A 23578-nucleotide genomic window follows, 5' to 3' on the forward strand; every position below is an offset into this window, starting at 1 on the left:
GTGAACGGTATGGTGTCGCAGAACTTCATGGCATGGCTTGTGTGATGCAGAAGAAGAGACATATCATGTCACACCATAAGAGAATGGTGTCTGACAAAATGTGCAAGGAAAAACAGAGCCTTTTCATTTCATTGAAAATCTTTATCCTACGAGTATAAACAAATTCAAAACTCAATAAATTCATGACCAGACAGCAAAGTTTATCAAGCAATTCAATGGAATTCTTTCATTTTTCCCATAGAGGTAACAAAACCTTTCTTCGTGTAACAGGATACATCAACCCTTTCGTAAGTGTTCTAAATTTAATTGTTGTAACTTAATTTCCTATAAACTGGACCAGAATAGGCCGACCAGCTTGTGTTAGGCATTTTCTGTGACCTTCAACTCAATTTCATCTGCGCAAAAGTGGTTGCCAGGTCTATTGCCTCGTTTAGATGCGATGCATCTGTTCCCTGAGATTGACAATTCAAAAAAAAAAAATCAGCAAAAATAAAAAGACATATTAAGCACAAAGAAGAAATGTATTCGTAAAAACAAGGAAACAAAATAATACCAAAAATCAACAAGATGGTCGAGACTTAAAAATTCCTCCCAATGAGGGAGAGGGAGAGGGAGCTGGAACTTCAATTGATAGTTCAAATGTTTTATCTAGGCTTTTAGAAATCAAACAATTTTTTACAACAAATGTGTTATATATATATATTATTATTTTTTTAAATCAATAAAAATCAACCAAACTTCAAAACCTATAGTTAACCAAAACTACCCCTAATATATAAAACATGGATCAAGCTCAATTCGTCCTTAACTAGTCCTACAGCATGCAAACGGCAATTTAGATATGATTGTACACATTTCTTGTTTTTCTGATACAGAGATATTGTTTTTACACTTCCCTATGCTTCACCATGTAAACAACCAAAAGTCAAGAGACCCTAACCTGGCCAGTAGCAAGGCCACCTTTTCCTTTACCACCCCTTCCTTTCAGGGGACCCATAGCTGCAGTCAACCACTCTGACACCTCCAATTGCTTGCCTTTGTCTCCTGGTACTCCAGCACAAACCACAGCCTTATTTGTTGTTTCATCCGTGCTAAAAACCATCGCAGGCATTCCCTGTCCAAATACCACCATGATTTCAAGTTATTTCCCTCAGATTCACAAAAACTTGAATTGGCATCAATTCTAAGTGTACTTTGCAGTCCATTAAGTTTAGGAACCACTCTACCGAATCAGACCTATTAGAATTATAACCAGTTATAACCGCTTCATACTGAACATACAAATTGATCAAATTCATGGTGCTGGATTTCTCATATGTTTAATGAAAGTAACAAATTACAACAACCAATCCACATAAGAGGCCAAAGTGAAGAAAGAGGAAAAATACCGCTACTGACCTTCTCTATGACTTTACAAACTGCTTCACGAACTGCAGCAGTATCCAAACCAACATCAACATGGGATACACAGAAAGACTTCCCATCTGATGCAGCAACTTCCGCCATCTCCCTTGCAACCTTGACAGCTTTCTGTAAATTTTGCTCTGCAATCTTCTTCTGTGCCTTTCTCACTTTGTTCTGTTGTGGGAAGAAAAATTGGTAAGGACACACATATACAAAATACAACAAGAGAAACGCATCAGTAAGAAAACATAGAGCAACCGAACAGAAGAAAATAAAATTACCTGAAGTTGGGCAATCTTGTCCCTGATATCAGCTTTCTTAGCCGCTGGAATTTGTGCTGCGTCTAGGCGAGATTTAAAGGAAGCTATCTTCTGTTAAATGGAAAAACCAAAAACAGCAACTCAGACAATTAATGTGTAACATGCTATTAAAGAAAATATATTCTTTGGTCTGCTAAAAGAACAATTTATTATGGTAAAGAACAGGTATGTGTATAAATATAAATATTATATATGTATAATACTTTTCAAAACTTCAACCTTTGCGAAATTATTAGCTCAGTACATAGTTATAATAGCCATACAGACATCAAGATTGACTGACTGAGTAAATATAGCGCTGTTTAAATATATGATGCCACATAGTTTATCTAAAAGCCAGTTGACCAAAACTCCATCCAAGTCATAAGGTACTTGCTTCCATAACTGGAAATCAAATAAAACACCATGGAAGAAGAGAATGCAACAGAACTAGGAATGGAAACAAAGCTAAGACTAATACCTAAGTCAAAACGGACAGACATATTGATACTAAAAACGCAAATAATAAAAATAAAAAAGAAATAAAAAACAAAGCAAAACCTTCTCGAGCAAGCTCTCTTCAGCCTTGGAAGCTTCAATTACTTCCTGCTCAAGTGAATCTGCCAATTTAATTGCATCAAAAGCAGCATTAGTTGTGACAGCAGTTATCCTTCGGATTCCCTTAGCAGTTCCCTCTTCAGATAAAAGGGCAAAGGCCTCAGCTTCACGTGTGTTTGTTATATGGGTCCCTAGAAGTATAGAGGATACAGGTCAGTAGAAAACAAAGCATGCTCCAAGAGCAGCTCATTATTAGGATAGGACATAAACCTCCACAAAATTCTGTTGATATTGATGACCATTCCTCATTTTTAGGGTCAGACAGGAGGTCCTCAACTTTTCGCCCAACAGCCACAACTCTTACTGGGTCAGGATAGACCTACATTAACGCATAAAACTATATATCACTCAAAACAAAAACAAAAAAGTCCATTTAGAAGATGATAAACTAGCTATGTCATCACTCATCAGCATACCTCTCCAAATACAGCCCTTAAACCATTGATGTGCTCAGCTTCAACCAGGGCTACCTCCTTAACAGAAACATCTAATTCAGCTTTTATTTGCTCATTCACAATTGATTCAATTCTTCTCAACTGTTCAGGGTCCACTGGCTTACCTATTCAAGTTTCACTAGCATTTTATAAGAATTCAAACGACACAGATAACTTAATCAGCTTACCATTGACTAAATTAAAGCTTTACCATGAGAAAAATCAAATCTCAATTTTTCAGGAAGAACAATGGAACCCTTCTGGTCAACATGACTGCCAAGAACTTCCTGCATTGATAAATGAACAGTTATAGGAACTACATAAACAAACTAATTGCACAAACTTAACATATATAAAAATACAGGTTCTCAATTCTCTAGCCGTTGGTGTTTGATCATACCCTCAGAGCAAAGTTCAACATGTGTGTGCAGGTATGGTTAGGCGCAATGAGTGTACGCCTTTTATAGTCAACCTGTACAATAGCATAGGAGTTACAACAAGAAGAAACATAGACATAGTTATCGCAACTATAACCGGATCATGCAGAATTACCTTACAAACCACTTTGTCGCCCACAGAGAGTTTGCCATGCTCTCCAGAGAAGGAACCAATGTGGACAACAAAACCTCCAAAAATTTGAACATTGCGGACTTGAAATGAGCCGGTCTCTCCTTTTAGTGATCCAGTATCAAATATCTATAAGCACAACACATTACATGTTAGTCCAGACGCACAGAAGCCATCATATAAAGAATAATATGTCGCAGGCTCATAATATTTTGTAGGGCATTCTAAAAAATTCCAGATTCGACAGGCATGCAAAGAACTGGAGGCTCAAATAACAAAATCTGTGACTGCTAAAGTAGATAGGTCAGTATTTGGATCTCAAGCAATCCATATATCAGTTTCCAGTCTCAAGGTAGTTGTTCTGTCAACTCAAATATAAGTAGCAGAAACCAGGTTATATTTTGGAAATTTCTCGACAATTATTCTGTTAAACAGCAAAACAGTTCTAAGATTCAAACGACAGGAAAATAAACCAAAAGTTTTGCAATACCTGTCCACCTTGCTCAGCATAGAAACTTGTAGACTCCAAAATAACACCAACTAAGCTGCCAGCAGCAACATTATCCATAAACTCTGAACCACTGTAAATTGCTTTAATTACACTTTCATGGTCCTGAATTGGTAAACATCAAGCCCAAAGCATTAATCAACAGGAAATTGATTCAGCATCCTTCCAAAAGAAATTGACAACAATTTGAGCTATGCATGGACTTCAAAGGATTTAAAATGCCATTTCCTTGTACTGTGACCAACAATAGAAGTTATTTTCGGAAACAGAGGAAATGGCACTGAATAACAATACAGTGTCACATATGTGGACCAACCTGAAACCAAATATATTTGAAGCTGTCGTCTGTTGCAGCAATTCCACTCTTGTGCAATGAAGCAGTAGCTTCAGCATTCATAACAATGGCACCACCTTCTTCCTGAGAAACAGTTTAAGAACAAGATTTAACATGAATTCATCCACTCGAGATAGCATGACATTGCAAAGTATATAGAAGGATGTGGATGTACAAAAGAGGGATAACACATGTCAAAAATCCTAGTACCTTATTTTGAGCATTCCTTGATCTTTCTCGAGCCTCATCCATAGCGACATTGAAACCCTCAACATCAACTTCTAATCCCTGTTCCTCTGCCATCAACTGTAGGGAGAAATTATAAGCAAACAGGGTCTTGCATGAGAAATATATCCAACAGAACAGCAATGGATTTCCAAGTACCTGAGTCAAATCTAACGGGAACCCAAATGTGTCCCACAAGACAAAAGCCTCCTGCAGCCAAAATAGAAACAAAGCAAGCTGTACTTATTACAGATGATGATAGTATCTTGTCAAAATCTTCAAACATGAGCATTCTCCCTAATCTGTTCAACTAGTATACAGATTTGATATTAGATGTCAAGAGTTGGATTTCTTGCCAACAATTCAAGGAACTAGAATACGTCTTCTCTGAGTCCAACAAAACCTATTTCAGATATCAAGAATTTTTTGTGAAGGACTTGGTTTTTTTGACACTCCAACTATGAACCAACTAGACACTAGAAGAGACTACAACTTCAGAAACTTCAACAACCTCAGGGTAGTTGAATGAAAAGCTTTTCCCCCTCTTTAGCAAGAACCATTGTCACAGCAACAACTTTGCAGAGCATAAGATATGAATAGAAAAGGTTAAAGGGTAAAATCAAAATACAATGTACTAACCTGCCCACTAAATGTTTTGCCTTGAACATCTTGAGCTGCCTTTTTGAATTTTTCTATTCCCTGAAAACATTCATCCAATCAACTTTGCGTCACATTACATACAAAGACGATGAGAAAAAAATGAAATTATTTTTGTTCTTTTGTTTTTCACATTAATGTTGCTTTGTTCATCCAATCAACTTTACTTCACATTACAGACAAGGAATTTTTTCCTTAAGGTCTTATACAATTTACATAGATACAACTACTGTACAACTTTGAGGCTACAATACTAATATCCCTAGAAAAAGAAAAACATCGTATATAATTAAAATTCAGATACGTACCTTAATTAGAGTCTTGCCAAATGCTTCTTCCTCCTCTTTGATTATCTCCCTAATGCCTGCTTCATGTTGTTTTAGCTCTGGAAATACATCACCCATCAGTGCCGCCAGCACCGGTACAAGCCTGGAATTAAAACATCCACAAATATCATATAAACACTGCTTAGAATTACAAACCAGTAAACAATCTGAACAGACTAGAATTTCTGAACAGCATTTAGTTTTACACTTCAGTATACAAATATCGATCTTACCCATTGAAAAATCCTTCTTGAGCTTTTAGCACTTCTCTTCCATATCGGACAGCTCGACGGAGAATACGTCTCAGAACATATTCACGACCATCATTGCCTAACAGAAATACAATTTGGGATGTTATGACTCGGTAAAGAAACTCAAACATCTCTCATGGTTGCCATGGAGCACAACAGAGCCATTAATATCATAGGGCCCAATGACCATGAAAAGTAAATGTATAAAGGAGAACAACCACAACCATCAGTTTCATTACCATGTCCAATTTATTGGTTTTCTTTAAACTGAGGGAAGTACACACCCTTGACCTCAACTTGAGCAGAGAATAAGGTAGCAAAAGTGCCCATGTATTGCATATTTACCTGGACGGGACCCATCAGCAATGGCAAATGAAAGAGTTCTTATATGATCTGCAACAACCCTGTATGCCATGTCAACTTTGTCTGTATCATCATCTCCAACTTTCCCAGAATATGGGCGAGCCCCTGTAGCCTACAAAATATTGCAATAGCAATCTCACTGATGGATATAGAAAACAACAAAGAGATTGGATGCAGATTGAAGTAAAGTGCTTAGACCAAAGATATTGCTTTAAGAGATCCACTACAGAATTGTCATCTTACCTGCTGAATAGCATCAAATATAGGCATGAAGACATCAGTGTCATAATTGCTCATCTTGTTCTGAAGTACAGAAGTCAATCTTTCAAATCCCATCCCAGTGTCAACATGCTTAGCAGGCAATGGTTTAAGAGAGCCATCACTTTCCCTATTGAACTGTAGGAAAGTAATCAATCAAAAAGAAAACTACTAGTTAACCTATAACCACAGAAACCATAAAAAGAGTAAATAAAATCAAACAAACCAATACCTAGATACTTGTAGTCGAGGAAATAGTTAATCCCAATCAAATGCCAAATAAATCATGTATTACAGATTTCACTAAACACTATTGAACATACCTGAATAAAGACAAGGTTCCAGATCTCAAGGCAGGTAGGGTCATCATAGTTGACTAATGATGCAGCATCCCGGTTACCCACTCTATCATAATGGATCTCAGTGCAAGGGCCGCAAGGACCAGTATCACCCATCTCCCAAAAGTTATCCTAGTTTAGGGGAAAAGAAACATCAATAAAACCGATCAGATGGGCCATTTCTAAACCCAATAGGTAAGCATCATAAATGAATGACCAGAAAATTATCGTTTGATCAGTGAAACTGAAGAAACTTACCTTACAGCCAAAAGGCAGTACACGTCCAGGTGGTAGAAACTTAAGCCATAAATCTCTAGCTTCATAATCAGGAGCAAGACCCAGCTTCTCATCACCGCCAAAATAAGTGGCATAAAATCGATCTTCTGGCAGCTTATAAACCTGCATATCAATAAGCCAAACAATCAGAGTCAACTATCAGTGTTGCCACAGTTACCAATAACCACGAAAGCTTTAAATCTGGTCACATCTGCTTGCCTGAGTGAGAAGCTTCCAAGCCCACTCAATGGCTTCACTCTTGAAATAGTCCCCGAACGACCAATTACCAAGCATCTCGAAAAAAGTGTGATGGTAGGTGTCTTTCCCTACATCTTCGAGATCATTATGCTTCCCTCCTGCCCTTATACATTTCTGCGTGTTGCATGCTCTAGTCAGCTTGCTTAGCCCAGTGTTCGGGTCCGCCGTCCCCAAAAAAATGGGCTTAAATTGGTTCATTCCTGTTCATCACAGTCATTTGAACTTCAATTCTCCACTAAATCTATTGTCCAAACAATGATTTAAAATTTCAATATTCCTAATCACATCAGTTTAACACATACCCCCACTAAAACCCTAAAACTCACCGGAAAAGAACTACTTCAACCAATAAATAAATATACTATAATAATAAGTGAAACAGAGTAGTCTAAAAATCGAAATGAGAATGGAGAGATGACGAACCAGCATTAGCAAAGAGAAGAGTTGGATCGTTGTGGGGGACGACCGGGCTTGACTTCCAGTACTCGTGTTTCTTCTCATCCCTGAAGAACTCGAGGAAGGTGTCCCGCACGCGCTGTGCCGGCCACTCTAGTCCTCCTCCCTGAGATTCGACGCCGGGCATCTTGGGACGAAACGACGACGTTGCGATTGCGGCCAAGTGCTTGGCGGTGGTGAGGGAGCGATTCCGATTCCGATTCCGAGGGAGGTGTGACGGCGCGAAAGAGAAAGGGTAACGTCTGAGTAGAAGAAGAGAGTTGAACGCTATCACTCCTTTCCCAAGGAATCCACCACTCATTCACTCTCTTCTCAACATTTGGGTTAAACCCGACCTTTTTGTTCGTTCGTTAGAATATATGCACTCTTTTCTACCAAGTGGGCTTCGGAATATATACTTTTGGGCCGAGTTTGCTCACTGGTCTGGGTGGACTTATTTGAACCGAATGGACAAAGGGCCTCGCAGAGGTGGTATTCTTGGTTCGACTCAGCTTTTTTTTCTTCCAAGTTTAGTGTTGCAGACAACCGGTAATTAGAGGGGTCGATCCCTACAGGAGGTCAGTTCATGACCTTTCTGAATTCAAGCTTTCCCTTGACTTTGTGGCTTCCATGGCGCTCCCTCTTGTCCATCAGATTCCAAGCCAGAAGAAGTGGTTAGCGGACCACCCGGAAAATCATCGAGAGTAGAATTACAAGTTGATGGGGTTTGTATAGGAATAGCTGTAGGATTTGTATTTGGAATCACCTGTTTCATTGGACCAAATAAATATGCATGTATGGACTTGGAAGCTCTAATTTTTTATGTTTTCCCCCTTGTTCCTTGTGGAAGGGGTTCTTTTTATTAGCTTTGTGTGTGTGTGTGTGTGTTGTTTCCCGCATGGCTTGAGTATGAAGAGGATTGATAATCAACATATGATCTGTTAAACTAGTAGTTCGTATAAGATTGTGGGTTAGGATGACTAAAAAACTCTTTAAAGAATCACAGAAAGCGCATTTAGAACAAGTTTATCCAAAATTCCATATTACAAATCTGTGGATGATGATTCACTTCGATATTCTGATATTTTTGATGCACGGTTCAAGACGTGCATTATGGTTTAGTGACAGAAACCGGTGTTTTGACCGAGACATTTTGGTAGAAATGAAAGTGAAGATTCTTCATTAATCTTTCTCTGAAGTTTTCAAAGACCAAGACCAAGACTCAAAACCAGCCATTCTTTATAGTGGCTCCATCTAAAAGTCCTCTTTTCTTATTTCATCTCTTTTGCATTGTTTATTCTGCTTCACATAAAATAGAAGCATTACTTGACTTGATCTGTGCTTGAGTTTGTCATTTTTCTTTCTTTCTTATGTTTGCTTCAGTTTTCACCAGAGAACACGGTTCTTTACTGCTACTTGATTAATCTCTCTTCCAAGCTCAAGATTTTTGGAGTGCTCGTGCGATATGAGTGTTCAAGATTTTTGGGTGGTTATCTTTGTCATTGGCTTTTGCTTCCAGCCACCAGTTTTGAGCTCTCAGAACCTGACCTGCAATCTGAATGATTTGAATGCATTGGAGGAGTTCATGGGTGGTCTGAAAAGTGTCATTGGTGGTTGGGGCAAGAATTTCTCTGGTGATTGCTGTAAATGGGCAGGTATTACTTGCAACTCTTCGTTCTCTCTTGGATTGGATGATTCTGTTGATACTTATAGAGTGGTTGAGTTGGATGTTTCGAGTAGAAAACTAATTGGGAATCTCTCTGAATCTTTGGGAAATTTGGAACAACTTAGAGCCCTCAATCTTTCTCACAACTTCCTTAAAAACTCACTTCCTGCCTCACTGTTCCAATTGCCAAATTTAGAGTACTTAGACTTGAGTTCTAATTACTTTTCTGGCCCCATTCCAGTTGATATTAATTTACCTTCACTTCTGTTCCTTGATATCTCTCAAAACTTCTTGAATGGTTCTATTCCACAAAGCATCTGTGCAAGTTCTACTAGGCTTCAGGTACTGAACTTGGCTGTGAACTACTTGTCTGGTACTCTACCACCAAGTCTTGGAAATTGTAGTTCCTTGGAGGACCTCTGTCTCCTCACGAATAATCTCTCTGGTGGTGTACCTGAGGGTATATATCAGCTGCAAAATCTGACCAGATTGACTATTCAAGATAACAAGCTTACTGGGCCGCTGAGCAAAGAAGTTGGTAACCTGATTAACCTTAATCGTTTGGATATCTCAACGAATTGGTTTTCAGGGACTATTCCGGATGTTTTCCACAGCCTTGGGAGACTACAGTATTTTGTTGCTCGTTCCAATAATTTCAGTGGTCAGATACCTTCTTCCTTGTCAAGTTCCCCAACTATCATTTTGCTTAATGTGAGAAACAATTCAATGGAGGGTCCAATTGATCTAAATTGTTCAGCAATGACAAGTTTAGCCTCTCTTGATCTAGGTTCAAACCAGTTTGATGGGGAAATTCCATCCAATCTTCCCTCTTGTCCACATTTGAATAATATAAATCTTGCCCGGAACAACTTGAGTGGCCAAATACCTGACAGCTTCAAGGATTTTCACACTCTCAATTACCTCTCACTTTCAAACTCCAGCCGTTCTAATCTATCATCTGCCCTTCAAATTTTACAGCAGTGTCAGAATCTAACTACTTTGGTTCTCACCATGAACTTCTATGGTGAAGAATTGCCTGCCGATCCAAACCTTCATTTTGCAAAGTTGAAGGTTCTCATTATTGCAAACAGTAGGCTCAAAGGTTCAATACCCCAGTGGTTGAGTAAGAGCAGCAGATTGCAGTTATTGGATATATCCTGGAACCGCTTGGAAGGTACAGTTCCGCCTTGGTTTGGCAATTTTACTAATCTCTTCTACTTGGACATATCAAACAATTCTTTTACTGGGGATATCCCGAGAAGCTTAACTGGACTACAGAGCCTCATTTATTGGAATTTTTCCAAGGTTCAGGAACCTTCCCCTGATTTTCCTCTTTTCTGGAAAAAGAATGTAAGTGCAAGGGGATTGCAGTACAATCAAGTTTGGAGCCTTCCACCGACGCTGGCACTTGGCAACAATTATTTGAGTGGACAAATCTGGCCAGAGTTTGGGAACCTGAAATCCCTTCATGTATTTGATTTAAAATTCAACAATTTATCTGGACCAATTCCAAGTTCTCTTGCTAATATGACCAGCTTAGAGGCTCTGGATTTGTCTCATAACAAGCTTTCAGGAATAATACCCAGTTCACTGACTCGCCTCACTTTTTTGTCCAAGTTCAGTGTTGCATACAATCAATTAGAGGGGGCGATTCCTAGTGGAGTTCAGTTTGGGACCTTCCCAAATTCAAGCTTTGAAGGGAATAGTCTTTGTGGTGACCATGCTCCTCCATGTCCATCAAGGGGGAATACTTCTCCCGTTCAAACCAGAAAATCAAGACTAGAATTAGGAGGAGTTTATATAGGAATAGCTGCTGCTGTGGGATTTGTATTTGGAGTAGCTTGTTTTATTGTAACAGATAGATATGTATGGACTTGGCATTTCTAATTTCTGTTACCCTATTCTTCCTTGTGGAAGGGGTTAGGTTAGGTGGTGCTGGCTCTGAAATAATTATACAGTAGTTTCTTTCATTCTGTAAAATTGCTGTAGGTTTATTCTTGGATTAAATTATGTTTAGTCCCTGTAGTTTGTCCCTCTCATCGTTTCAGTCCCTGACATTCTAATTTAATCTAAAAACTCCCTGACCTCACAATTTCCCTCCAATAGGTCCCTCACGCGTCAAATTAAGAGTTAATGTCCAATATACCCCTTTGTTATTTTTTTCTTTCTTTTTTCCTTTTTAATTTCTTTTTTTTCTTTTTCCTTTTCAATTTCTTTTTTTCTTTTTTCTTTTTCTTTTCCTTTTTAATTTCTTTTTTATTTTTCATTTTTCCTTTTTAATTTCTTTTTTTTTCCTTTTTCCTTTTTTCTTTTTTCTTTTTCCTTTTTAATGACCATCGTATCCTGCTGCATCGGGAGCGCCATGTCGGCGAACCAATCCAGATCGACCCGAAACCCCAATTCTTGTTCTCCACGCCGGCGGCCCTTTTTCTTTTTCCTTTTTAATTTCTTTTTTCCTTTTCCTTTTTTTTATTTTTCTTTTTTCCTTTTTAAATTTTTTTTTTCCTTTTTCTTTTCTTTTTTCGTTTTTCTTTTTTCCTTTTTAATGACCATCGTATCCTGCTGCATCGGTAGCGCCACGTCGGTGAACTAATCCAAATCGACCCGAAACCCTAATTATTGTTCTCCAAGCCGGCGGCCATTTTTCTTTTCCATCACTATTCTTCTTCTTCACTTCTGGTTTTGGTCAACTTGGCCATCAAAAACCATCATTTTAACCAGACCCAAAATTCAAATCACCATTTTGAGCAAGACCAAAAAACCTCAGGGTCTGAAAAAATGGTAGTTTTCAGTGAAAAGTTTCCAAATTGAGGCTTGATGTGGAGAGAGAAAGTGAGATTTGAGTGGGAGAGAGAGCAGTAGGCTGTGAAAACAAGAGGGGAGTAGTTTAGCGGCGAATTTCCGAGCTGATTGGGATCTGCTTGTGTTTGGGAGATGGCGTTGGCGACGATGGAGGCAAGGGCGGATCCCAACAGAGAGAGATGGCTTCAGAGAAGGTGAAGAAGTGATCGATCAGCTCCTAGCCTCTTGCTTTTGCTCGATGTCCATCTCTGCACCGCCAAGCTAGGTTTTTGCTGGGTTTGGTTTCAATTTGGGGACAGAAACAGATGGGTTGTGGAGTTTGATCGGAATGGGATTAGTGGGTTGAGGAATGAGAAAGTAGGCAAAACGAAAAGACAAAAAAAGGAAAAAAAAATAAAAAGGAACAAGAAAAAAAGAAGAAAAAGCAAAAAAGAAAAAAAGGAAAAAAAGAAATTAAAAAGGAAAAAGAAAAAGAAAATAAAAAGGAAAAATAAATAACAGAGGGGTATATTAGACATTTCACATAAGGCCAACTCCTAATTTGACGCGGGAGGGACCAATAAGATGGAAATTTTGACGTTAGGGACTTTTCAGATTAATTGAGAATGTCAGGGACTGAAACGAAAAAAAGGTCATAGTACAGGGACTAAACATAATTTAATCCTTTATTCTTTTATGGTTTCTGTTGGAATTTGTGGCTTTGATACCACTGTTGGAATTTGGTGCGTAAGTGTTTGGTTGTGATGGGCTGGGACAATAAACATAGGACTCGAGTTTTTGGAGCAAGTGTTTGAGAAAGAAGGAGGAGTTTAGTGGGACAATAACATTGGAGTCTTCTTCTTGATACTTCTTCTTACATGATTGATTACGCAGCGCTTCTCCACTGCGGACGTCCGCAGTTTTTCTCAGGTACGGATTTTAGGTTTTGACCCACTTTTCGATCATATTTTCACATCTTAACCGTTCAGTTTTTAGGTCCTAATATATAGATCACCTCTGCAAAATTTCAGCCAAATTGGTGATCGTTAAGGCATCCAAAACTCTAATTTACAACAATGTACACGAACGGTTCCGGTTCGGCAGATTCGGTTCGTTCGTGTAAATTGCAGTTTTTGATACCTTAGCGATCACCAATTTGGCTGAAATTTTGCAGAGGTGATCTATACATTAGGACCTAAAAACTAAACGGTTAAGATGTGAAAATATGATCGAAAAGTTAGTCAAAACTGGAAATCCGTACATTTTTTCTTAGGTGCTTATATCCGCACCTGAGCAAAGTTAACTGATTACGAGATTATATCACATATTTATAGAACTTGTAAGCCTACATTGTGGCTTACCACTACCACTGACATTTGCTTATGTGGTTAATCGTTAACCACACATTTATACACAACACTAAAACTCACTAGATGTATAATTAGTTAATTACATGATCATTATGGATTAATCTAGACCAAGTACTTCATAACAGGTTCTAGACTGATTTAGATAGCTAGAGAATGATTTACAAAACTCCAATGTGCATTACTGTTTTAACAGTTTCCATTATTAGTCTGTCTCCCTTATTTTTTTTCCTCATCTTCTTTTTTCTCTTATAATCTTCTCGTATCTTACAACTAAATTCATTACAAATTTTTTACGGTCTTGTTTTCTCTCTTCCATCCCACTACAAGTTGGTTATCCCCGTTTATTCTTCTCTCCCTTGTATTCATCTATGTGAATCAATCAATTTAAACATACCGATTAGATCGATGACTTGATTGGTGAGAAACGGTACTTACAGGTTGTCATTGGTAATGACTGAGGTGGATGATTTTGAAATAATTGAAACTAGAACAAAAAAGATCAAAATTCAACCCGAACTCAATCGGTGATCTTCCTGAGTCTCACATCCTAAGAATCCTCAACCTGACCCAAATTTAACTTTTCAGTCCTGATCTCTCTTGTTTATGCCGCTGACCCAGACTTTGTCTAGGTTTAATGTCTCTAATTCCTCGTAGAAAAGTGTTTCCGCCTAATTTTAAAAAGCAATCCCATACATGTGGTATATATGTAGTTTAAGAATGAATTCAGAGCACCGACTTGCACTTGCACAAACATGAATGGATAACTGGATAACATCAAGTGTATTTTTCTTGTTATTAAAAAAAAAAAAAAAAGGTTGACTACAAATACCAAGGGTTGAGAACACATAATAGGTGTTGGGTTATTTGCACTGTTGGTGGAATGACAAATTTTTGATGTAGTTTTACCTCTTATTTATTTTTACCACATCATGGACTCTGTTTTACCAAATGGGCTTCTTACTTGACCAACATGGTTCATGTATCGATCCGGCAAACCCGAAACCCGACCCGCAATTCCAACTCCATTCGGTTATCAAACCCAACCCAGTGGAATCGGCGAAGACTGAAGAAGTGTACGCTGCACAGTGCTCGGAGAGCGATGCCGACGAGAAACCTGGTGCTCCTGGCGTGCTTGGTGTCGCTGGTGGCAGCAATCGCCGCCGTTGATTCAAAATCAGACAGCTCCGGCGAGTGGCACATCCTCACGAAGCAGAACTTCTCTTCTCAGATCCGTCTCCATCCTCACATCCTCCTCTTCGTCACTCTTCCATGTAAACTCTTCGCTAACAATTCTATAAATTTCTAAAATTTGGTCAACGAATTTAGATGGTTAAGCTAAGATTTGAATGCTCAACAGGGTCCGGTGAGTGTCGATCACTCATGAGAGACGTGGCGAAGTTGGTCACTGATCGACCTGAAGAGTTCAGGTCGCTGAAGCTGATGGTGTTGCACAGAAATACAGAGAAGATGGTGGCAACTGCGATCGGTGCTGCTTCAGAATGGGAGGAAATTACGGCTTTGTACTATCACCATTCTGTTTCGTACAAATATGGAGGGAGGCTTCGAGCGCAGAACATTTTGAGTTCAATTCGTCCCTATGTGTCGGTTTTAGGTGAAGAACTTCCATTCAAATCGCTGAAGAGTCCGGAAGAGTTGAAAGCTTTCGTTGATTCAACTGACAAAGCTTTGGTTGTGTTTGAGTTTTGTGAATGGACTCCTAAATTGGTGGCCAAGAGGAAGATGAATGGGACTGATCACAGTGGCTTTGGTATGCAACTTTCGCTGCAGTTAATTTAATATTGTGGTATTTGGATGGTGCGAATATTTTGATGTGTGTTGCTTTAGAGTTGGAGTACAATTCTGCTGTTAGCAGGTGGACATACTTGTCCATCTTTTTCGTTCCTTGTTATTATTTCCGATAATGGGTGTACCTCGATGCTTTTGTAGAGTGATTGTGTTTAGTATTACGTAAGGCTGCAAACAAGTCAAGCTGCCAAAATTTTTACTTGAAATAGATTTGTTTATCTTCATTTCAAGTACAGTTGAGTTTATTGAAGTTCTGTTGTTATTTTGTTTCTCGCTAATGTTGAGAACAACTTTTCTCTGCAGGGGAATTTTTTGGGTTAAACTTGAATGCAGAGACAAATAGAACCGACTGGCAGAAGAATAACCAGAAGGTCGCTGGTACTTTCTAGTTGCCACTGTTATGCATTAATTTTGAAGTAAGAATAGAAGCAAAAGATAATGATAAATTTTCTCTTCTAAAAAAACAAAACAGGGTATGGAAACTGCAAAGATGAAGTGTAATGTTGATAATGAGCTTGGTGCAGTTCCTTGGGTTGGGGACTTCAGCTCAGTAAATGACAGTGCTGCTTCTGAGGAGACTGAGAACAGTAGGCCTGATGGTGCATCGTTTTGCACACTTGAAGAATATCAGTTGTTTGACTCTTTCTTCTCAAAGTTCATGACTATTGCAAGAGAGTTCGTTCTGCCTCCTGAAAGGCATAAATTTGGTTTGGTCTCAGAAAGATCTATGCTCTCAGCTCTTGGTATTGGAGATTCCAGTTCGTGGTTGGCAGTGCTATACTTTGCTGGATGTCCCAGTTGTTCGAAGATTATTAAAAAAGAGGATGACCTTAATAATGCTTTAAAGATGGATAGTTTAGTTAAGAGGTGAGTTCATGTGCTTAAAATTCTGTGGCCAAAGCTCGTTCGTGCCAGTTATGCAATTCTTACTATGGCTTCTTATTTGTCTTGAGTCTCTTCACCTCTCATATTAATATGGTTATACATCGTAATTTGTTAACATTAGTCATATGTCTGTAGCATAAGAGTATAATATATATATATATATATATAGAGGCCCGATCAAGGGCGGACGTCCGCACTGTCGCTAAAGTGCGGACGTCGACGCAGCAGGCGGCTTCCAGGCGGCGACGGCGGTGCGGGGCTTGCAGGAGGGAGGCCGGAGGCGTCCCGGACCGTTCTGGGCACTGTTCGAGGTCGGAGGAGGTCGGGCTTGCCGGTTTCTGGGCAGCCACCTCACCTGCAACTGCAGGTTCTGTGCAGCACCGCAAAACCCGTCGCCGGCGACTCCACCCGACCGCAGACCCCTCCGCACGACCCCTGGCCTCCCTCAGGCAAGCCGCGCCGCGCCGTCGCCGATGGCCGGAGCAGCGACGTCCGCTCTCGAACGGCTCCGTGTATATATATATATATATATATATATATATATTAAGGTCTGTAGCATTAGATTGCATCCACGTTATGTGTAGTTATGGTCACTGGTGTAGCAAACACTATTAGTTATTTTTGCATCTCCAAACATGGTATAAATAACTGCATGTTAATGGATTAAGAGGTATTACATCCTTTGCAGCTCCTTATTATCTCTCCCTATATCTTGCTTTCTTTTTCTGTGTATTACACTGTCCACTATTTATTGCTTACAATTGGCTGTGATAAATTGATTCATTGGATTCTGCAGCTAGAGGGTCATGGCAACACTTTGGAGCCTGCTTTGCCTGCAAACCAGCCATCAGTTCTCTTATTTGTGGATAGATCATCTGACTTGTTAGAGACTAGAATCAATGGCAAGGAAGCTCTTGATGCTTGTCGGAAGCTGGCACTGCACTATCACATGCCGGACCAGATTGGCAGTCAAAGTAAAGACAAGCATGAGAAATCCTCATCCCAGCATTATCAAGCATTAAGGACCACATCTGGACATCCTAAATTAAAATTATCTCAGACAGTGCAGATTAGCAAACTAGAAGACAAGATGTCTACTTTCACAATTATAAATGAGGGCAAACAATTCACAGTGGAGAAGTTGGCTTTGGATCTAAAGGGTAATTCCTTGCAGGATATCTTGGAAATTGTACTTAAGCAAAAGAAGAAAGCTAAGTTAAGCTCACTGGTGAAGGATTTGGGTTTCCAACTTTTGTCAGATGATATGGACATCAAACCAGAGAGTACATTGCCATTACCGATGGAATCTGAATCTGATACAGTTACAGAAGAGCCATATAAGGAGGGCCTTGCTACAAGTAGTACTGACTCAGACAGAGATCAACAGCCAGATGCAACAAGTATATCTACCGAACAGCATCCAGAAACTTCTGAAGTCATGGATACTGAAACGTCATCTCAGAACAATGAAGAAAAAACAGATTATGTTGATACAAGCAATCAGATCTTATCTGTCAATAGTGAGCAACAGCTTGCAGATCATAAATGTGAAGATTTAGATACAGAAGAAGATAGTAATCCACAGGGCGAAAAGTCAGCACAGCAGCAGCTTCACTTTCAAGGCTTTAAGGGTTCATTTTTCTTTTCTGATGGTAATTGTCGGTTGCTTCGAGCGCTGACTGGCAGTTCAAAATTTCCAGCCCTGGTAATAGTTGATCCCAATATGCAGCAGCATTATGTCTTCCCAGAGGAGACTAATGTCAATTATTCTTCACTGGTTGATTTTGTTTCCGCCTTTCTTAATGGAAGTCTTCTTCCATATCAACAGTCTGAAACTGTACTTGAAAGGTCTAGGAAAGCCACTCAACCACCATTTGTTAATCTGGACTTCCATCAGGTGGATTCTATCCCTCGAGTGACAACTCACACTTTCTCTGAGCTGGTTGTTGGGTTCAATCAATCTGACAGTGATGCTTGGAATAAGGATGTCCTAGTTCTTTTTAGCAATAGATGGTGTGGTTTTTGCCAGCGAATGGAGTTAGTTGTTCATGAAGTATACCGAGCTATGAAGGATTATGCTAAGATGCTGAAAAGGGAATCAAAGAATGACAAATCAACGTTTCACGATAGTAAGTACTTTTTTTCAAAAGCCGTCCACTCTTGATTTCTTTATTTTCTTGGAGTATTTAGTAAAAGATACCAAAATGTTCTTTTAACTCTTAAACAGAGATTTTTCCTTGTGAATAAAAAGGGTTTGTACATGTAGTCGTTCTATGTCCAAAAACATAAGATACTAATTTCCTTGTTTAGTCAATTTTGCTCTTAAAGTTTCAATATTCACATTGAAGATTAGATGTAGTGAAATATGGAAGAGTATAACTTTTTCTGCTCTTTGCTGCGTTAATTTTCTAACCCAGCATGATTTAAATTTTTTCTTTTGGTGGGGGGTTACTTTTCTTTAAATAAAATTCTTCAAAAGCTATCTGTATCTATTTGGAAATTTCAAACATTCAATATTTTGATGGGACTTAATTTAATAATTAGTCGTGAGATTAGTTGCACTTATTTTATTAAATATCTGTGACCTCTAAATTCAAGTGGTCAACAAATGTAACAGCAAAAAGGTAAATCCTTTGCAATTTCATGCTTGATCATTTGTTAGATATGACGGGCGACGTGAAAAATGAAATGCTGGAGCTGCCATTAATGTACTTGCTGGATTGCACATTGAATGATTGCAGTTTGATACTGAAATCGATGAATCAGGTGTGTCTTGTGGATTGCAAAAGTACTTGATAATATTGCAATCTATCCCATCAGTCTTGCTTTCTTTTATTTTTAGTTGTACCTAAGAATAATATTCAAAAATTGTTATCAAGTCTGAGACATCTTATCTTATATGCTCTCATTTGGTCGATGTTGGAATTAACAGAGGGAGGTTTATCCTACTCTGGTGCTCTTTCCAGCAGAAAAGAAGCATGCTCTTCCTTATGAAGGAGATATGGCAGTCACTGAGATTTTCAATTTCATGGCTGATCATGGAAGTAACTCTCATCATCTTACCAGTGAAAAAGGTATTTCTATTAAATGTGCGTGAGTTTACTATTAATGCATATGGTTCATTAGATAGAAGGCACTTCATCATCTGTGTTGCTCTTTTCTCCTTTGAACATGCTTGGTTCTCAGTGGCAATGCTACCATGATACATTCTTCGTTTGTATTATATAGTTCAAATATATATATTTTTTTTATAGTTACTTTTCCTTGTTTGAGTAGCCTGCTTGTTTACTTTTTGCAGGAATGTTGTGGACTTCAGCTGAAAAGAGAGGAAGAAATCAAGATTTCTTTATGGTTCAGTCATCTGACGTTCATGAGCAGTCTAAGGACACGCTTCATGAAGTCCTATTAACAAATGTTCATAAACCAGTAATTGAAGACAAGCAGATCAAGTCTCACATACCCCAAGGCTTGCATGAAGCACCCCCGAATGTGGTGGTTGGTTCTGTCCTAGTTGCTACTGATAAACTTCATAGCGTACACCCCTTTGATAAATCAGAGATTCTCATTGTGAAGGCAGATCAAGTTACTGGATTTCAAGGTTTAATTATCAACAAGCATATCAGATGGGATGCTCTGCCTGAATTGGGAGAAGGAGTTAAGATGTTAGTAGAAGCCCCTTTGTCCTTTGGAGGACCGCTTATAAAGGGTGGAATGCCTCTTGTCGCGTTAACTCAAAAATTTGTCAAGGATGAATATCCGGAAATCTTACCAGGCATTGCATTTCTTGATCCATCAGCAACAATTCAAAAAATTAAAGAGCTCAAGTTAGGAAATCAATCTGTCACTGACTACTGGTTTTTCTTTGGGTATTCAAGTTGGGGTTGGGACCAGCTCTTTGATGAGATTGATAAAGGAGCTTGGAATTTAAGTGATGATGGTATGAGACATTTAGATTGGCCATCAAGTTAGGTATTTCTTTCTTATTTAACATGATAGAGCTTTTGGAGTATTGCAAGAAGGAACTCCGGGGAGAAACTAAGCAAATACAAAGGAAAATACAGAGAATAGGTCAGCACACAACCATTTGATCTGCTTGTAACCTTTTTGTAGTATTGAATTTGTTTTCTGCAAGACTGTAAATATTAGCTCTTTTAGTTCACACCTGACTACCAGTTTCAGGTTTGCTTGGGATGTAACCCGTCACGACTCATGAGTATTTATCAATTTTTTTTTTTTGCTTTTTGTTGAAGTTTTGGCTTTGTGGATACTACCTATTCAATAAACTGGTCAACACATTTTCAATAATGGTAGTTGTTAATGTCAATTAAAATGGCTATAAATTTGATAAATGATAAGATAATTCGGCGGGCGGAGGCCCTATTTATAGTCAACCAAGCGGAGGAGGTGAATTGGATGTCTATAAAATGCAAACGGCTCTCACTGACCACATGTATTGTGTTGCAGGCAGAAAGAGAGCCGGAGCTAAATATGAGCAACAAGGCAACCCCAGTGCTGGAAGCACATCCAATGAACGGTGGAGATGGCACATACAGCTACACCAAAAACTCCTATTACCAAGTAAGTTCTTTCAATTATACCTACTAGATGCTTACCTGTGTCTCTTTATGTCTTCAGATTGTCACGATTGCTAGTTTTAATCCATCAAAGCATATGTGCATACTCTGATGATGATGAGTTGATGATACTTGAACTATTGTGTAGAGAGAAGCTGCAAATGTTGCGCAAACTCTAATCGGTGATGTGATAGGCATGAAGCTTGACATAAATGAGATTACTTCTTCGACCAATGCATTTTGTATAGCAGATTTGGGGTGTTCAGTTGGACCAAACACTTTTGTTTCTGTGGAGAACATACTGGAAGCTATTAAACATAAGTACCAGTCCGGATGCATGTCTTCCCAAATGCCTGAATTCCAAGTCTTCTTTAATGATCATGCAGGCAATGATTTCAATACCCTATTTGTAAATTTCCCTCCGACAAGGCCCTACTTTGCAGCTGGTGTGCCGGGTTCTTTCCATGGCCGATTATTCCCCAAGTCCTCTCTCCATTTTGTGCATTCTTCATATGCAACCCACTGGCTCTCAAAGGCACCAGAAGAACTGACAGACAAGAACTCTCCGGCATGGAACAAAGGGAAGATTCACTACACAACTGCCCCTGAAGAAATAGTTAATGCTTATGCAGCTCAATTTGCCAAGGACATGGCAACATTCTTGGAAGCTCGCGCTCAAGAGCTTGTGGTTGGTGGAATGATGATGCTAATCATGCAAGCTGTCCCAACTGGGATCCCTCATTCCCGTGTTCCAAATGGAGTGATGTTTGATTTTCTGGGGTCTATTCTCATGGATATGGCAAAGGAAGTAAGTAATAACCAAGTGTTAATTATATTTTTCAGTTAGAAAGATTCAAGCTGTTCTTAATCACTCGTCACGCATATTTGATATGACATTTCAATTCCACTTCTTCTATGTTCACCATATACGATGAATAATGTCTCTCTTTTAGGGAGTTATATCTGAAGCTGAGGTGGACTCATTCAACTTGCCAGTGTACACTACCTCTCCCAAGGAGATGGGAGAGCTGGTAGAGAGAAATGGATGCTTTTTTTTTTTTTGAAACAAGGGCCGGTGTGGCCGCCCTCAAGCCTTCATAAATGAAACCGACGAATACAAGGGGGGGACAATGAGCCTAAACCCCAGTTTACAATAGACACCTAGAGTACATCCCGAACAACAATCAAGAGACTCTACTAAACACTTGTATTCAAAAACGCACCAACTAGCAAAGAACACGCTCCAGACGGTTCGATTTGCTTTACAGCGGTGACACAACGGAAAGTTAACTGGAGCTGCAACTCTAGTACAGCCAAGCATAGCAACGATTCTCGCAGCTTTCCTATCATGTTGCCACTGGAAAATACATCCAGTGGCACCAAGTCTCACCCTGCCACTAGGAGGCAGCGACCATTTGACAAAGCAATGAACTCGCCGCCAACCTAGAGCAGACCAGGCACATAGAGTGCATCCACAGGCACAAGGCCCGACTAGTCCTACACAACAAATGCAGGGACTTATTGTACGCAAACTGCGCAAAACAAACCACAAGCAACAAACAAGTAAACAAACAAAGCAACAACTGGAAAAACCAACAGAAAATAAAAAACAGCAGCAAAGCATGCGTGCTGAAGCACGGCCCATCCACCATCTCTCCCAAAGGCCCAAAGCAGAAGCCCACCAAGCACCAGATTGCCCCCAAGGAGCAGCACTCCGCCGCGCAGCAACCCTGCACCGCCGTATCACCACGGCACTGTGCAGGCCCTTCTTCAACCCGATTGGTGCCCGAAACCAGATCCCGAACCGAGCCTGAGATCGTGATCGCAGCCACCGTCCCCCAGCCCCCAGTTGTCGCAGAGCCTCCACGATTCGCCGCCGGTCATCCGTGTCCCAGAGCCACTCCAACTGCCCCAGAAACAACACGGAACAACACCAGCAAACTCCCGTACAAACCCGAATCCAGATCGAACAGATCGGATCCCGAACCACCCAAACCCCGAGCGAACCAGCCTCCTCCCACCGTGGACCACGCTTCAGCACCAAAGACCCGCTGCACTTCCAAACCAACATTCTCTCCCGGACCGGAACGCAGCGGCAAGAGAACCGCCGGCGTTCGACCGGGAGAGATCGCAATCACTCTTTCCTTTTTCTTTCTGGCGCGTGGGGCGCGTTCTTTTTGGGGTGTCTACAATCTGAGAAATGGATGCTTTAGCATAGAGCGAATGGAGTCAACGAGCCCCTGGCTTGTTTCCAAGCATTCGAACTCCAACTACGGGAAGACACTGTCGATGTCGCTAAGAGCTGGCATGGAGGGAGTTCTCAAAAGCCATTTTGGAAGTGAGATTACCAATCAACTGTTTAATAGGCTCTGTGACCAAAGTGGACAACTTACCCACCAACTAGAGGAGTCCTGCTGCAGAGAAGGAACTCAGTTGTTTGTTGCTCTCAAGCGCAAATGAATCAATTGAATATTGTAATATAGAACTCCTGCATAATGAAACACTGCTGTTTGTAGTTGAATAAACTAAATGAATATTTTGTTTGTATAATTAACCATAACTCCTGCAATTTCTATTGTTTGGTTGCATCTATTTAGGATTTGAAATGTGTAATAAATTAAGAAAGTTTAAAACAAATAAAATGATAAAATAGAAAAAATTCTTGTTTTGGAAATAAAAATTGAATACTGCAAATGAATTCGTAAATGACACCTATTTTGGTGGAAATTGAAGTGAGGAATTTAAATAACGAATTCCTTCGTTTTTTTCCACAGAGAAATTTAAAATTTCCAATCTGATAATGCCAAACGATGAAATTGGTTTTTAGGAATTATGAAATCCTCACTTTCAATTAAATTCCATCATTTTTTCCCTCATCCAAACACACTCGTACATGAACACACAAGGAATAGAAATTGAGAAAATTTACAAGTTGGGCCTCATTG

The 23578-nt window shown here is 39.5% G+C and overlaps 4 protein-coding genes across 4 annotated transcripts; 3 read left to right on the top strand and 1 right to left on the bottom strand.

The window, feature by feature from the left end:
- Window positions 1-101: 101 nt before the first annotated feature.
- LOC133708316 (alanine--tRNA ligase) lies at window positions 102-7903 on the bottom strand. The gene is made up of 23 exons (XM_062133788.1): window positions 7540-7903; window positions 7078-7316; window positions 6841-6981; window positions 6568-6714; window positions 6230-6382; window positions 5969-6098; window positions 5606-5702; window positions 5355-5475; window positions 5029-5088; window positions 4549-4599; window positions 4375-4470; window positions 4147-4248; window positions 3813-3935; window positions 3308-3451; window positions 3156-3227; window positions 2967-3042; window positions 2738-2880; window positions 2532-2640; window positions 2265-2452; window positions 1686-1775; window positions 1399-1578; window positions 941-1114; window positions 102-452 (listed from the first exon to the last, which is right to left on the bottom strand). Exons 1-23 carry the CDS (start codon window positions 7871-7873, stop codon window positions 381-383), a joined length of 3042 nt encoding a protein of 1013 aa, XP_061989772.1. The 5' UTR covers window positions 7874-7903; the 3' UTR covers window positions 102-380.
- A 2-nt stretch (window positions 7904-7905) lies between these two features.
- Window positions 7906-11187, top strand: LOC133708318 (phytosulfokine receptor 1-like). The gene has a single exon (XM_062133789.1). It carries the CDS (start codon window positions 9017-9019, stop codon window positions 11102-11104), a length of 2088 nt encoding a protein of 695 aa, XP_061989773.1. The 5' UTR covers window positions 7906-9016; the 3' UTR covers window positions 11105-11187.
- A 3232-nt stretch (window positions 11188-14419) lies between these two features.
- LOC133709014 (uncharacterized) lies at window positions 14420-20225 on the top strand. The gene is made up of 9 exons (XM_062134612.1): window positions 14420-14639; window positions 14726-15136; window positions 15478-15545; window positions 15647-16041; window positions 16195-16201; window positions 16730-18188; window positions 18722-18825; window positions 18992-19133; window positions 19358-20225. The coding sequence occupies exons 1-9, from the start codon at window positions 14468-14470 to the stop codon at window positions 20026-20028; spliced, it is 3429 nt and encodes a 1142-aa protein (XP_061990596.1). The 5' UTR covers window positions 14420-14467; the 3' UTR covers window positions 20029-20225.
- On the top strand, window positions 19996-23190 carry LOC133708606 (loganic acid O-methyltransferase-like). The gene is made up of 5 exons (XM_062134071.1): window positions 19996-20127; window positions 20524-20637; window positions 20782-21441; window positions 21587-21669; window positions 22829-23190. Exons 2-5 carry the CDS (start codon window positions 20548-20550, stop codon window positions 23091-23093), a joined length of 1098 nt encoding a protein of 365 aa, XP_061990055.1. The 5' UTR covers window positions 19996-20127; window positions 20524-20547; the 3' UTR covers window positions 23094-23190.
- Window positions 23191-23578: the final 388 nt, after the last annotated feature.

Source organism: Rosa rugosa, chromosome 5, assembly GCF_958449725.1.
Source record: "Rosa rugosa chromosome 5, drRosRugo1.1, whole genome shotgun sequence".
NCBI classification, from domain to species: Eukaryota; Viridiplantae; Streptophyta; class Magnoliopsida; order Rosales; family Rosaceae; genus Rosa; species Rosa rugosa.

Excerpts from the sequence above, each read along its gene's own strand:
- LOC133708316 (XM_062133788.1), bottom strand. The coding sequence starts at position 7,873 with ATGAGTGGTGGATTCCTTGGGAAAGGAGTGATAGCGTTCAACTCTCTT. Across the intron at positions 2,453-2,531 it reads ATCAACAGAATTTTGTGGAG|GGACCCATATAACAAACACA; the intron begins GTTTATGTCCTA and ends CTATACTTCTAG. Across the intron at positions 453-940 it reads GTGGCCTTGCTACTGGCCAG|GGAACAGATGCATCGCATCT; the intron begins GTTAGGGTCTCT and ends TGTCAATCTCAG.
- LOC133708318 (XM_062133789.1), top strand. The coding sequence starts at position 9,017 with ATGAGTGTTCAAGATTTTTGGGTGGTTATCTTTGTCATTGGCTTTTGC.
- LOC133709014 (XM_062134612.1), top strand. The coding sequence starts at position 14,468 with ATGCCGACGAGAAACCTGGTGCTCCTGGCGTGCTTGGTGTCGCTGGTG. Across the intron at positions 18,826-18,991 it reads TACTGAAATCGATGAATCAG|AGGGAGGTTTATCCTACTCT; the intron begins GTGTGTCTTGTG and ends TGGAATTAACAG. Across the intron at positions 19,134-19,357 it reads TCATCTTACCAGTGAAAAAG|GAATGTTGTGGACTTCAGCT; the intron begins GTATTTCTATTA and ends TACTTTTTGCAG.
- LOC133708606 (XM_062134071.1), top strand. The coding sequence starts at position 20,548 with ATGAGCAACAAGGCAACCCCAGTGCTGGAAGCACATCCAATGAACGGT. Across the intron at positions 21,442-21,586 it reads TCATGGATATGGCAAAGGAA|GGAGTTATATCTGAAGCTGA; the intron begins GTAAGTAATAAC and ends TCTCTCTTTTAG. Across the intron at positions 21,670-22,828 it reads GAGATGGGAGAGCTGGTAGA|GAGAAATGGATGCTTTAGCA; the intron begins GAGAAATGGATG and ends TGTCTACAATCT.